At 42.4% G+C, this 15,800-nt stretch overlaps 1 protein-coding gene across 7 annotated transcripts in view; it reads left to right on the plus strand.

Moving 5' to 3' along the window:
• Positions 1-15,800, plus strand: part of kif21b (kinesin family member 21B) — a 77,636-nt gene that overhangs the window by 25,636 nt on the left and 36,200 nt on the right. For 6 of the 7 annotated variants that reach the window (XM_074630335.1, XM_074630362.1, XM_074630355.1 and 3 more), the window contains exons 2-13: positions 3,360-3,582; positions 4,388-4,570; positions 5,558-5,707; positions 7,602-7,736; positions 7,897-8,142; positions 9,101-9,216; positions 9,968-10,163; positions 12,150-12,339; positions 12,488-12,551; positions 13,646-13,876; positions 14,782-14,905; positions 15,000-15,138. In XM_074630335.1, coding sequence (XP_074486436.1) covers positions 3,360-3,582; positions 4,388-4,570; positions 5,558-5,707; positions 7,602-7,736; positions 7,897-8,142; positions 9,101-9,216; positions 9,968-10,163; positions 12,150-12,339; positions 12,488-12,551; positions 13,646-13,876; positions 14,782-14,905; positions 15,000-15,138 — 1,997 coding nt within the window. The remainder of the gene's footprint in view (positions 1-3,359; positions 3,583-4,387; positions 4,571-5,557; positions 5,708-7,601; positions 7,737-7,896; positions 8,143-9,100; positions 9,217-9,967; positions 10,164-12,149; positions 12,340-12,487; positions 12,552-13,645; positions 13,877-14,781; positions 14,906-14,999; positions 15,139-15,800) is intronic. The other variant, XM_074630345.1, reaches the window with a different exon arrangement.

Here is a 15,800-nt window from a genome sequence, read left to right on the forward strand (position 1 = left end):
TGTTTAGCAGGTATAATGTTTACTATGTTAACCATCTTATTTGCTATTCAGAACTAAACGCAGCTCATTAGTTTTGCAGGTATTTGGAAGTAAAATTCGGACCTTTATGATGGCGCTAGAGGAAAAGTCTGTAGGCTTCATCTGCTGAGGACCATCAGTGTGTCTGTACAAAAATGTAAATTGCAATTTTTCCAGTAAACTCAAGGCCACAAAAATGGCCTTGTATTTCTCTATCTGAAATGCTTGAAAACCCCAAACCAAAAAATGTAAAACCAAACTGCTGTGTTGGACTCTGTAGAAATTCTGAATTGGCAAAGACCAAAGTGTCAGAGATTCAACAGCAAAGACCGATCCTGCCGTGGCTGCCCAGTAAATCAGTCAGTGCGAGACGAGGCGAAGCTGAAACAGAAAATGCACTGAAGGAAACATGCCAAATCCAAATTACTCCACTAATAGTATTACTGGGATGTTCTTTTTTTTTTTATACTGTAAGTGATGATGAAAAGTTAATTATCTTAATAGGGGAAGGACTGACGATTGCAAAATGTGAGTAAATGGATGTGATACTCATTATACTTAAACGTTTCTTTTCTCTATATTTAAATAATTACCAACCCATACTGTGGTCCACATATTTCTTTCTTTCTTTCTTTCTTTCTTTCTTTCTTTCTTTCTTTCTTTCTTTCTTCCATTTAAATGTCAGCTGTCAAGTGTTACACCTGACACTTCTGACCTATAAATATTGCACACAAAAGCCTGACAGAATTGCGTGTAAACAGGGAGAAAAGGAGAGAAGAATGACTTCCAACCCTTTTACGATACAGCTGCGGCTCACACACACACACACCCACCCTCCCACACACACACGCACGCACGCACGCACGCACGCACGCACGCACGCACGCACACACACACACACACACACACACACACACACACACACACACACACACACACACACACACACACACACACACACACACACACACGCGCGCTGTTCGTCTTATAAGTCCATTGTGCAGACAGAGCCAGTGCGCTCCTCCTGCTGCTGCCGCATCCACTTCATGTTAATAATTGGCTTAAACAGCACTCATGTGGGATCTGCGGTTTTGATACATTAACCTCCATGTCAAGGTCACCTCCAGTAATAAAAAGGACTCGTCTGTCTGCAAGCTGCTTTCTGTGTCTCGCTGTCTATTATAAGGTGGTCGGGGGTTAGTGTGCTGCTGCTGAATTGTCTTTAATTCCTTCCTGGAAGACCCTCTTCAATGACGCCTCGAGGCCAGAAAGAGGGCCAAATATTGCTGTTGTCAGCTGTGTGTGTGTGTGTGTGTGTGTGTTTCTGCAGCACCACAACGTCGTGTGGTGAAAGGATTATTGTGTGCGGTGGGTGTGGTTCTTAATGCATGCTTGAGAAGAACCATGTGTTGAAGTGAAGATAGTACAGTAGGTTGTTTCTGAACTGTGTGTGCGGTATTTGTTTCTAGAGTTACTGTGTGTGTGTCTTTGTGATGGGCCCACTATCCCTACAGCAGCTGTATATGCGGTTGGGGATTTCTCTTGTGGTTTTATGACTCTATACAGTGTATGTGTGTGTGTCTTTGTTGCTGCATCCCATAGGGAGTCTGTGGTGCGGTCCCAGTGTTTGCGGGGGAGTTGATTTGCATCCCCTGGAGATTGAACTAGGGGGGTTTTAGCATGTGTAGAGGTGGACCCGGCACTCCGATACTGCTGGCTCACAGCTTTTTTCCGCAGCTTAAAGTGATTACCTCCCCACCGTGTCCGCATTGTACCTCTGAAAGCCCAAGATTAACAGTGGTGCCATGTGACAGATCTTCTGTTTTATGTTCATTGCGTTTAGCCTCAGTTTTCTCTGCAATGTTTCCTCACAATGAACCGGCGCTGCGGCACAAGCAAGTAAAAAGCTGTCACTTCTTTTAACGGCTACATCTCCTCTAATCAGCCGCCTCTTTGCCTGCGAGGCTTTCTGCCATTCTGCTGGAAAACATGTTAAAATGATCCTGAATTTAAATACTTGGGCCTAAGTAAGTAAGTTTAAGTAGCTGCTTTAACTTCAGACTCATCTAATCAGGGATTATTTTACAACTGGGATGTCAGGTGAAAGCAATTAACCGCAATGAACTACCTGTCAGGATTGGAAAAGCCCAGCAGGATTAACAGCTGATGATGAGTTATCAGCCAAAGTTTGCCACATCGTCTTCAGTGGCTTCAGTCAGAACGGTCCTTTTTTTTATGTCTAATCATTACTGATTTCCTACACGTTCTCTAACTTTCTAAATCAACAGCTCAAACAAAAGTGCTGTTGATTATGTTCAAGCTTTGTCCTCAGGGCTGTTCTTCTGCTACAGATTTCGGTTTAGTTCCACTCTATAAAGTGTGAATGTCTTGTTTGTCTTTTGTGTATCACACCACACAGCCGGCTCCACTTTACTCTAACAGTCAATCAAATTGATGGTTCATTATCCTGTTGGATAGAGATGTGTTTGAGGACGGTGTGAATGGGTAAATACATATTATGTGATCGATCAGGCTTTGTGACCTTCACGCGAGAATTGCTGGATCAAATGTCCCATGAAAATTCATCTTATCAAGCTTCAAATGATGCGTTTGTGTCTGGCAAGCCAGATCACGGACCAATCAGCGTCCTGTGGAGCTACTGGCAGCTATGGGCGTGGCTTAGGCGTGTGTGACATGCCGACACGGAGAGGCGACTGTTCGTTCTAAACAACAATGGCGGCTCCTGAAGAGGTTAGCGTAGATGCTGGAATAGCATCAGTTATATCAGAACTGGAGAGTATTTCTTCATTGAAAGAAGAGTAAAGAATGGCTCTGAAGGCGACTGGTTTTGGCAAGAGTTTGATTGACAGATGGTTCATCCAATCACCTGCCAAATCTTTTTTTGAAGGTGCCTGCCCTTTCCTAAACAATTTCCAATGACTTCTCAAATGGTTCTATGTAACAAACCATCTGGCGGGTCAGGTTAGATTACTACTGCACACGTGAAAAAACTTGTATAAAGCCTGTTGCGGCTTGTCACTTGAGTCAGTGTCCTTTGGGACTGAAGACTACATGTTTGAAAAATTAAAGAAATCTGGGGGTGCGGAGTAGAAAGAAGTGACATCTCTGCCTGAAGGTGATGTTTCCCAATTATCCCACTTGCAATGTTTCCCCTTGAAATGATCATGAGGTCAAAGCAGAGCGTGTCTAGCGTGTGCATGAGATTGTCATGCTTGGTCTGCAGAGTGTATCAGTGACACCCATTTTACATTTTTGATTTATGACGATGTAATCGTTTAATCCGTTCACTGACTGTCTCTCCTTCTCTTCTCTCCTCTCAGGATTCGTCCTCAGATGGCCAAGGAGAAGATAGAGGGCTGCCACGTGTGCACGCTGGTCACACCTGGAGAACCACAAGTCCTCCTGGGTAAAGACAAGGCCTTCACCTACGACTTTGTGCTTGACATCGACTCAGAGCAGCAGCAGATCTACCAGGCCTGTGTGTACAAGCTCATCGAGGGCTGCTTCGAGGGCTACAACGCCACTGTGTTCGCTTATGGTCAGGTATGACACCGAGGCATGGATTATGATATTAGAGATTTATTATTGATTAATGGATAGAATAGAGTTCTATAGGTTTTGTGTTTATTTATAATTTTTTAAAAATATGAACAGAAGATGTAAGAAAATTACAAAGAGGCAACCTGAATACCAAGTCTGTTCCCAATCCTGTTGGTGATACATGTTACACTGATGAATTTGACAGATAGCGAACATATTTGTATCTTAAACACACAGTCGAGATTCCCAATGGGCCTTTAATCCAGATCTATCTTGGAAAAAAAACAATAGCCTAAATGTTTACCTGATTTCTGATCAATTTATCTGTTTTGTATGAAGCTGCAAAATAAATATAGCGAATTAAAGGAACAGTGTGTAGGATTTTGGGGGATCTATTCCAACTCTAATATTGAGTATTTCTAAGTATTGTATAAAATATTGTGTTGTTATATTGACTGTTTTTATTTACATTTTATTGTGAACTTTTATTCAGAAATTTCTCTGTAGGGGGGTTCAGCAATCCTTTAGAGGCCGGCCATTTATATGTCTAGTCCTTAATGGAAAACTGATAATGACATGGTCATTTTGCAGTGTATTTAAATGCTCTGGTATCCAAAAGAAACATGACAAATGTCCTGGACAGAAATGGGTTGATTGAATAAAAACACACACACCTCAACACACAGTTAATTAAAGTTTAATTAATAACCAATACACACGTGTAAAAACAGGTCACTGTGCATAGATGCTTGATGTTCGGAGTACGCAGTAAATGGGATCTCATCGTGGTCGATGAAATGTGTTTCAGACGGGTTCGGGGAAGACCTACACCATGGGGACGGGCTTCGACATGAGCCTGGGCCAGCTGGAGCAGGGCATCATCCCGCGGGCTGTTCACCAGCTGTTTGAGGGAATCCAGAACAGGAGGGATCGCGCCCAGGAGACCGGCAGCCAGCCGCCCGAGTTCAAAGTCAGCGCCCAGTTCTTAGAGGTAGGCGACACACACACACACACACACACACACACACACACACACACACACACACACACACACACACACACACACACACACACACACACACACACACGTGTAGATGTGGATGGATGTACCATCACACGTAATCTACCATTTTAACTGCGTGCGGTATTGATGTTCTTGCTTGCAAATGTGCGTGTGTGAGCGCTGGGATGGATATTGGTCCATATTAACTCTAACCAGATGGGACAAAACAGGGAGACGAGCGGATCAGCCCCCTCTTCCACAAACAGGAAGTGACAACCCAATGACAGATGGGCAGGAATGCCTGCCTGTGCTTTGTTGGTCCTGATTAATGTTGGCCATTACCTCTGACATTATTCCTCATCATTGAGGGGTAGAGGATGGATAAGAGCGAGGGATAAGCGGGAGGGAGGGATGCTTGTGTAGGAGCAATGAGATAAAATGACAAGTAATCATTTTCACCGGAGGTTTCTGGCAGGCAAATGTTTGGGTTGTCTCTGGGGCCGATGATTGTATGTGTGTGTATGAACTGATTACTTTAATAAGGTTCCTGTAATAAGATTTAAATTAAAAAATATTTTTCTTTCTAGCTTTCTTTCTTTTCTTTCTTTCTCTTTGTCATTTGTTCTTTCCTGGTCTGTTGTTAGTGTGTTTTTTGTAAGTTCTCAGGTCACAAGGTTATCTCTGTTGATGGTAAACAGATGTGTGTGTGTGTGTGTGTGTGTGTGTGTGTGTGTGTGTGTGGCAGTAGGTGGGAACAGCTGAGCTTTCAGCTGACCTCTGTGGCCCTTCTGCCCTCTTTGCTTTCTGAGAGGTCATTCTTGTGAGCTGTGTGTAAATAAAAAACACAGCTGTGAGAAAAGGGGAGACCACAAGGGGCACGTGTTTGATATGTTCTGATAAAACAGAGTTTTTGCCGTAGTATTGTATGACTTGTATAATGATGCGTGTTGTGTTTGCGGCTTCCGTTTATTGCAGTTGTACAATGAAGAGGTCCTGGACTTGTTCGACGGAACCAGAGATGCAGAGAGTCGGAGCAGGAAGTCCAACATTAAGATCCATGAGGACGCCAGTGGCAGCATCTACACCACCGGAGTCACTTCCCGACTGGTGAACTCAGAGGAGGAGGTGGGTGCATGTTGGTGTAGTCCATATGTAGTATTCTTGTACACTGTATAGTCTAACGCAGTTACTCTTCTGCTACTCTTCAGCACCTTTAACCTGTTTGCATGCTTTATAAATGAAACTGCTTCTTGGTCTAAGGGTCATAAAAGTGTATAAAACTATAAAAAGGGTTGTGTTTTGATGTTTGATGATTTTCATTCAATTTAACCTCCTGCACTGTTATGGCTCGGTCTGTAATCATTTTTTATATATATCCTCACACAGTTCTTTTTTTGAGCTTACTTTTGATTTCATTGTTTACACACGCACATTTAATAATGCACTCATTAAATTTCAGTCTAGTAACGTTAAATACCTTCAGATATTCTTAATAAAAGCAGATCACTTCTCTTAAAGTCCACACAGAAGCTCAAACAAAATAAGAACAGTGGATATTCTGTTTTAGCTTAAATTTAGGGCTGTTATAGTGAAGGAATTTCCCCTGCAGTGATAATGATGATCAACAGCACGATATACGGTATTATTGTCATTTTTTTCAGCTGAGAGGCTTTGGTTGCTATGATACGGAATATATGCAGAAGTAAAAATGTCGGCACAAGGTTGAGTACTTGCTCTGAATGAAGGGAAGGCTGAAGCACGTTAGGAGAGAGGATGGACCTTCCGGTCTGGCGTTTGTTGCATGGTGTAAATACGCTGCATTCCCATTGCAAAGAATTCAAAAAAGAAAAAACATGAGCATAGCAGTTGTGCCGGTTGTTTGCCATCCTCTGTGGTTGGCTTGTCGATAGCGCAGTATTGTAATATTACAGTCATTGCGACAGCAATACAGCAATTTACAAAGTGTTTGGCATCAACAGTTTCAAGGAAAGAGTGCAGAGTCTGTATTGTGTTACTACAGAGTGGTGTTGCATCGCAAAGGGTTAACTGCGAAGATGTTAATGAATGCTGACAGGTTGAGGCTGAGCATGGGGAGCTGCCGGAGATCCCCAGCACCCCGAAAAGTCTGGCATGAACCATCTGGTGGTCAGTCGTCGAAAACAAAGAAATGGGTCGAGGATAATAAGGGAGACCTGCCGCTAACATGCTGCCTTTAAAAGCCAGACTGGTTAAACCCACGAGGCTATTTTGCGTGAGCGATACCAGACTGTCTTGAGAAGTTGCCAGATATAAGGAGGAGTGAGTGATAGTTGCCAAGAGGGGGAACAGATCAGAAGTGACAATGTGAAAGAAGGAGGGCATGATGGGGTCAAGATGGCAGGAGGAACGTCGGTTAGTGGAGATGTGATGGGTTAACGGAGATGGCAGGTGGTGATTTAGAGGAAAGGGCTACAGTAAATGCTGGCAGGGACAAGACACTTAAGGTTTCTTCTCAAATAGGTGACAGAGTAGAAATATGTGAGCGGGTTGTTAAACTGAAGCAGAAAGAGAGGGAGAATAGAGGCTAAATTTAGGATCTGTGCATTCAATTTCCAAAAATTCAGACGGCTGAGAGACAAGTAGAGACAGATGAGTACTCCTCTGCATGGGAAGAGAAGTTCAGGAGGAGGCAGGAGATAGAAGTGTGGAAAGAGATGAGGAGTTAGGTTGATGGTAAAAAGGAGGAGAGGACTAGAGAGGGCAAAAAGGAAGAGAAAACTTTTGCATTTGGCAGCATTTTGAGTGTGTAGAAAGAAAAGAAAGTTTGAAGTTGAATGGTTTCCCACCTCCATTAAATATGCCGACGTGTTGAGTTCTTAGAAATCAGCAAGTGATCATGGGAAGTGATCCAACAAAACAGCGTCAACAGTTATTCGTTTTTGTTGATTGACACCTTTTCTGATCATAGTTTTCTCTTCTTCAGTTTGAACTTTAAAGTCATAACCAAACGTCCTCTGTAATGTGTGTGTGTGTGCTGCAGCTGCTGCAGTGCCTGAAGCTCGGCGCTCTGTCCCGCACCACCGCCAGCACTCAGATGAACGCCACAAGCTCCCGCTCGCACGCCATCTTTACCATCTACCTCTGTCAGATGAGAGTGTGCCAGCAGAATCAAATGGTGAGATTTGGGGTTTGGAGTGGAAAAACTAAAATAAAGACAATAATTTTATTATAACAGTCATAGTAGCATTAGAGGTGATGAAATAATTGCTATTTTTGAGTAAGATGCTCCAACTCATGAACTCATTTTCAATTGTTTTTTGTCCACCCCCCGCCAGCAGAACGGAGGAGGAGGTGGAGGAGGAGGAGGAGGAGGAGAAGGAGTAGCAGTAGCAGGAGGAGGAGTAGCAGGAGAAGAGAACGGAGAGTTGAACGGCGTGGACTCCAGCCCCATCGCTAAGCCGGAGTTCGAGACGTTGATGGCCAAGTTCCACTTTGTGGACCTGGCGGGTTCCGAGAGGCTGAAACGCACAGGAGCTACAGGAGAGAGGGCCCGCGAGGGAATCTCTATTAACTGTGGACTGGTGAGACAGACAGACTTATAAAATGTGTGTGTGTGTTCATATGCGGGTGGTATGTTAGAAAACAATGTAAACAAAGAAAATGACAAAGCACAGCAGCTCTTCTATTGTCTGTCTGTACTCGGATGTGTTTAAATTAGGACTGTCAATCGATTAAAATATTTAATCATGATTAATCACATATTTTTTATCTGTTCAAAATCTACCTTAAAGGGAGATTTCTCAATTATTGAATACTCTTATCAACATGGGAGTGGGCAAATATGCTTGCTTTATGCAAATGTATGTATAGATTTATTATTGGAAATCAAAACAATGAGAAATATTGTCCAGAAACCCTCACAGGTACTGCATTTAGCATAAAAAATATGCTCAACTCATAACATGGCAAACTCAAGCCCAACAGGCAACAACAGCTGTCTGTGTGTTGACTTGACTATGACTTGCCCCAAACTGCATGTGATTATCATAAAGTGGGCATGTCTGTAAAGGGGAGACTTGTGGGTAACCATAGAACCCATTTTCATTCACATATCTAGAGGTCAAGGGACACCTTTGAAAATGGCCATGCCAGTTTTTTCTCGCCAAAATTTAGCGTAAGTTGGGAGTGTTATTTAGCCTCCTTCGTGACAAGCTAGTATGACCTGGTTGGTGCCAATGGATTCCTTAGGTTTTATAGTTTCATATGATATCAGTATCTTCACTCAAACTTTAAAACTGAGCCCGCTACAACCTCAGATATATCGTAGAGCGATAAGAGGTTAATTCAAAATCAAAAGTTGCATTAAAGAAATTAGTGGCGTTAATACAAATTTGCGATAACGCGTTATCGCCTTACCTTTGACAGCCCTAAGTTAAATACAAAGTTTGCATATATCTCTTCTGCTTTCTTAAATGTCAGCATGATAATAATACTAGAAAACTAGTTCGTGATCAATTTCTGAATGTGTGTGTGTTGTAGCTGGCGCTGGGAAATGTTATCAGTGCTCTAGGAGACCAGGCTAAGAAGGGAGGACACGTCCCGTACAGAGACTCCAAACTCACTCGTCTGCTGCAGGACTCACTGGGAGGCAACAGGTATACACACACACATACACATACAAAAATGATTTATATAGTAGGAAAATCATATAGTAATCTGGAATAACATGAGTATTGTGGAAGATTAAGTTTGTTCCACAAAGGGAAAGTCTTCATTTATGTTTGTAGTGTTTTATAATTTTTGTGGTTTTATTATCTATACTATTTTATACTTTTCTTATTTATATTTTTTCTTTTTATACCATTCTATTCTTTTATCAACATTTTACTACATTGAGTAACTGTTGATCATCATGACATCTGTCAATTTATCTGTCAATCGCTTTTAAAGCACTTTGAATTTCATTTGATTTGTTCGAAAGGTGCTATAAGTTTGATTATTAATTTATGAAGGCATTGGTGCTCTGAAATGATTAGTCAATTAATCAAAGATGACTGATTAATTGCCACTGTTTTGATAGTCGATTAAATTTCTGCAATTAAGCAAAATGCCAAATATTTGATGGTTCCAGCTTCTACAAAGTGAGGATTTGATGCTTTTCTCTGCCATATGTGATAGAAAACTGAAAAGCCTTTCACTATTTACTAGCAGATTAATCGATAATGAAAATAATCATTAGTTGCAGCCCTAGTGCTCCGGTTTAGTTATTGACAAAAGTTACAGAGTTTTTCTTTTACAAGATACACTGCTAAGTTGTTAATGTTGTGCCTGATAATCAAAAGTAATAATCATTGTTATACTGAACGCACAGTCGTCTCAAACCGTTTGCATTTCCTTCCTCTCCAGTCGCACGGTGATGATCGCCTGCGTCAGTCCGTCAGACCGCGACTTCATGGAGACGCTGAACACGCTGAAGTATGCCAACCGAGCCCGTAACATCAAGAACAAGGTGGTGGTGAACCAGGACAAAACCAGCCAGCAGATCAGCTCCCTGCGCGCCGAGATAGCCCGACTTCAGATGGAGCTGATGGAGTACAAGGCGGTGAGAGAGGGAGGGAAGAAGGAAACATCTTGGGAGAGAGAAATGAAAAAAAAATATATTTTGAAATATAAAGACGAGGAGGTGCTCGGAGAAAACAGATAAAAGGGGCTGAATGACAGCAGGGGAGATGGAAAATGAAAAGTGGCACGTTGAAGGAGTGAGACAACATATGGCTGTCAGTGTAACTGATGCAATGAGGCAGTAAGAGATGGCTGACATGATGGATTAAATTGAGAATAGTAACTGAGCAGAAGAAGAAAAAGGACAACACTAATGGGAGTAAGTGCAGATGGTATTAGAGAAAGAAAAGCAGAGAGCATGTCTGCTGCAGCAGCAGCTGATCACTATATCACATTAAAGATTTTTACTGGAACATGCACATCCATTTATACCTTTACTATAGTGCATGAAGGGTATGAAGAAGATTAATCAGTGCAACATCAGCATTTTCCAAAGTAATGCTGCAGAGATAAATTGATCCTACTTCTGCTGAGAACCTAATATGAACCGTCGGTGGGCCGTCCACCAATCGGAAGGTCGGCGGCTCGATCCCCGGCTCCTTCAGCATGTCGAAGTGATAATAACGCGTTAACGCAAATTTGTTTTAAAACCACTAATTTCTTTAACGCATTGACGCAATCTATCTTTTGGTGGTTGCAGCAAGCTACCAAATACTGGTATCATATGAAACTATAAAACCTAAGGAATCTATTGGTACCAACTATGTCATACTAGCTTGTAGTGAAGGAGGCTAAATAACTCCAAAGTTACGCTAACTTTTGGAGAGGAAAAATTAGCATGGCCATTTTCAAAGGGGTCCCTTGACCTCTGACCTCAAGATATGTGAATGTAAATGGGTTCTACGGGTACCCACGAGTCTCCCCTTTACAGACATGCCCACTTTATGATAATCACATGCAGTTTGGGGCAAGTCATAGTCAAGTCAGCACACTGACACACTGACAGCTGTTGTTGCCTGTTGGGCTTCAGTTTGCCATGATATGATCTGAGCATATTATTTATGCTAAATGCAGTACCTGTGAGGGTTTCTGGACAATATTTGTCATTGTTTTGTGTTGTTAATTGATTTCCAATACTAAATATATACATACATTTGCATAAAGCAGCATATTTGTCCACTCCCATGTCGATAAGAGTATTAAATACTTGACAAATCTCCCTTTAAGGTACATTTTGAACAGATACAAAATGTACGATTAATTTGCGATTAAATATTTTAAGCGATTGACAGCCCTAGTATTTAGATTAAATCCTGAGCCTTGCATGGCAGCCTCTGCCATCAGTGCATGAATGTGTGTGTGTCTGAATGGTTGAATGCTGACATGTAGTGTAAAGCACTATGGGTGGTCAGAGGACTAGAAAAGCGCCATATAAATGCAAGTCCATTTACATTATTCAGTAAGAAGACCGGAGAATGAGCCAAGAAAATGTGACAAGAAATAGGCAGAAAATTCAAAGAGAGTCTGCAACGAGACTTTTTCATCAGCCTTGACCTCTGGGGCTACAAGAAACGAGCAATCGTTTAGCGGGGTTGTCAGTCTGTTACGCGATTAAAGGGGTTACCACGGTTACTAGAAGGAAGTGAATGCGTGACTGTGGCGAGGGCCTGCGAGCTGACCTCGATGTGGTAATAAGGGATGTGATGTGACTGGAGTCTGGAAGTAATGGAGTGTTGGATTGGCGGAGGTAATGATGTCTGCGAGCTGTGACTGGATTAGATAGAGACTCTCTGTTCGAAGCTTAAACAACAGCATCTTTTCAGCGTTAATCATTCAGAATACGACAATAGCTGCCACAGACAGACCAACTCATGTTAAATGAGAGCATTGTGTTTGGTTGGACTGCAACGTCAAGTGTATGTACAAGTGTGGATTTAGAATCTGTTTTGTTTTGTCTTTTTCCCTGAAATGCTTGTGGTGTTCAGGGTCGTTGTTTTTCATGTTGACCGTGTGATTCTCTCTGCAGGGGAAGCGTGTGGCAGGTGAGGATGGTTCAGAGGGCTTCAGCGACCTGTATCAGGAGAATGCAATGCTGCAGAGAGAAAGCGACACGCTGCGCCACAGGGTCAAGGCCATGCAGGAGACCATTGACCACCTCAACACCCGTGTAACACATCTGCTGGCCAACGAGGTCAGCGCTCTGCTGACCAAGTCAAGTATGTGATGGGGATATTGTGTAACTGCTTTGAATGTCACATGAACTCTGTTTCTCTTAAGATTAACGTCTTCAATCTTACTTTAATGCATCCTTGTTGCGTTGAGTGTTTTCTGTGACCTGAGCCTCCTTCTGCTTTTGACTTTTAGGTGAGGGCACCGAGGAGATCGGGGCTTTGATCCAGAACTACATCCGAGAGGTTGAAGAACTTCGGTAAGAACTCCAGACCTTCAAGGATGCCTTTTATTTACTGCCATCACTTGTAGCATTACACTCACTGAAACCATCAAACCTGAAACTGGGACAGCACTTACTTTACAAAAGTTTTGGACCTGACTTATGTCATTTCTTGTTTTTTAAAGGAATAATTTGTCATTTTGGGGAATATATTCATGAGCTTTCATGCCAAGAGTCATGCCCTTTAGCCGGTTAGCTAAGCTTAGAATAAAGACTGGAAACAAGGGATAACAGCTAGTTGGCTCTGTCTGTAGGTAAAACGTACCTACCAGCACCTCTAAAGCTCAGTAATCAACAAGTTATATCTTGTTTGTTTAATCCGTATAAGACCTGACATGTAGAAATGGTGGATGCTACATTGGACAAAGCTAGGCTATAGGGGTGTAAGACAATATCGATACACTTGAGTATCACGGTATTATGTTTTGTGATACTGTATTGATTCTCAAAAACACTACTGATTTTTAATGAATAGTTTATATGCAAATATTCATGGCAAACAGTGGCTCCGATTGGACAGGACTGTGATAAATGCAGATATCACTGTTCTGATTGCATAAAAAAAGTTTTTATTTTATGCATATGGTGGTTTGTTCTTTATACTTTGTCAGTTTTCCTAAAATTTGATTTAAAAAATCACAATATATCGTCTTGCTTACAATATATCGCACTATATTGTAACCCCTGTATCATGATAACGTAATGTGTCATCAAGTGACAATTATGGTATAATAGAGGGTAGAGGCATAAGGTTCATGAGCCGACTCAGTAATGTCAGTTACACAGCAATATTTTTCGGAAGTTTGCTAACGTTCGCTAAAATAAGCTACCATATGCTACTGGTCATTCCAGACCAAGCAAGGCTGAGTGTATTGAATTGAACAAGGGTTTATTTTATTGCTTATGAAGTGAACTTCTCATTTGTAAGAGGAAGAATGTTTTAGCTTGTGATAATTCGTTTGAATGTTGTTTCTAATTTCAGAGTAATTTTTTCTCTCCTTCTCGGAACCAAGCAGAAATTATGGATGATTGAGTTGTCTTTTTCTCCCCCTCTCTTCCTCCTCCGTCAGATCCAAGCTTCTCGAGAGCGAGGCCATGAACGAGTCGTTGCGACGGCAGGCGGCCCGACTTTCCACGCGTCCTCAGTTCTCTTCCTCCACTCTCAGCCCCGTCCCCGGCCACCCCCTCGGCTCCTCCCCTGCTCCTTTGTCTATGGAGGCCGAGATGACGGACGTGTTGCGCCGGGCCAAGATGGACATCGAGAGGCTGAAGAAGAAGGAGAGGAGGCAGAGGAGGAATAGGTGAGGAGGCATTTGAGATGTTATCCACATGCTAATTCCAAAAAAATATTATATAATATAAAACAAATCAGGGCACAAGTCAGCGGAAGAGTCAAATTCACTGAGCTCCAGGAAGCTTTTCTGTCCTCATATATTCAAACAACTCAGCATGATGCAAATTCAATTTCCCAATTGTCCCTCTAAGCCCTTGTCAATGAACCTGTGCATGTTTTAAAAGCCGTGAGAGCATGATGAGTACATGATTGTTCACGCCCATATACTCTCCCCTCCTCATTGCTCCTCTCCTCGAGCTTAAGAGCCGCATCACAAGTCGATTAGTGCTTTGGGACGGCCAGCGTCTGAATAGAATTGGGATGCAGCCAGTGCTGAGTAGTAACGCTGGCTTGGACACAAAAAGGTCTAATTCAGTCGGCCAGTGGGTCATGAGAGAGGAGAGAACGCAGCCTAACAGGCTAATTGAGGTTTAATGAGATAGAGATGGAGGTAGACGGGAATTTAGAGATGGTTCGGCATGGTTGTAAAAGAGAGCACAAAGGGGAGAATGAAATTGGCAATAAAACGTAAAGAGCTAAAAGGGCAAGACGAGGGGTAGATGAGCTGAAGAGGACTTTGCTAATGACTTCAGATGTCTGATTTTGGCGTGAGCACATCATTTGGCAACACTCCCAGAGCCTTAATGGTGGTTGTTGAGGGTGTGACATCTCACTTACATGAGAGAGAGTGTTTGTAAAACATGGTAACGGACAAAAAACACTCATGCTGCTGTAGTTGAATTGGATAGACTATCAACCACATGTGAAAATAATAAAGGGAAATCATTTTATCATACATAACATATAGAGAAGTGATGTTATTTGTGTATTTTCTCAATGCCAACTGTCGTGTGGCTTTTTCACCTCCTGCAGTCCAGAGCCGGAGAAAGGTCTCAAGAAACGAGTGAAACTGCACACTCACGAGAACGGAGAGAACGGGCAGAGTGGTCAAAACGGACAGAACGGAGAGATCGATTCAGACGACAATTACACCGAGGTACTTGTGAGGTACACGTGTTGGCATTCATACAAATTTAAAAAAACGAAAACAGACCAAAGTCTGATGTGTCTGTGTGTTTGTGTGTGTGTAGGATGTCATGTCTCCACTGCAGGAGGAGAGCGGTTGTGATGAAGATGAGGGGGAGGAAGAAGAGGAGGGCAGGGAGGAGGAGGACGGGTTTGACAGTGACGAGAGCCTGGTGGATTCAGACTCTGACTCTGATGAGAAAGGTGTGTTCCTGACAGCTTCTGCTACAAAATGATCAGACCTCTTCCCCCTTGTGTGTCCTGTTTACAGTGATGGAGCATGGCTCGCTCTGTCTGTCTGTCTGTCGGTCTGTCTGTCTGTCTGTTTGATGGTTGGTAAGTATCTCAAAAACTATTGAATGGATTGCCATGACATTTTGTATAAACATTCATGGTGCCCAGAGGATGAATCCCAGTGACTTTGGTGATCCCGTGACTTTTCCTCTATCGCCTCCTGCTGGTCAAAGTGAGACTGGACTCTAGCTATCGGTCGAACTGGCATAAAATTTTGCACAGATATTCCTGATTTCTAGATGATGTACCATAATGACTTTTGAGATCCCCTTCCTTTTCCTCTAGCACCATCATCTGGTCTAAATTTCAATTTATTTTTGGTTTTTGACCAAATCTTTGCAAAACTAATCACATTCCCATCATCAGCCTCAGCTGTAGTTTGTGTTTATTGCTAAGTAGCAAATGTTTGTATGCTAACACACTAACCTCAGATGGTAAAAATAACAAACATTTAGCATTGTCAGTATAAAGCAAGGAGGCTGAAAAGAGATGTCACGCGTCATAATTGTGTCATATCATTGGTACAACACATGCGCAGTAAATTCTGGTCTGCGCTCGCCGAAATTTAGCTA

The sequence above is a fragment of the Sebastes fasciatus genome, chromosome 1, assembly GCF_043250625.1.
Source record: "Sebastes fasciatus isolate fSebFas1 chromosome 1, fSebFas1.pri, whole genome shotgun sequence".
NCBI lineage: Eukaryota > Metazoa > Chordata > Actinopteri > Perciformes > Sebastidae > Sebastes > Sebastes fasciatus.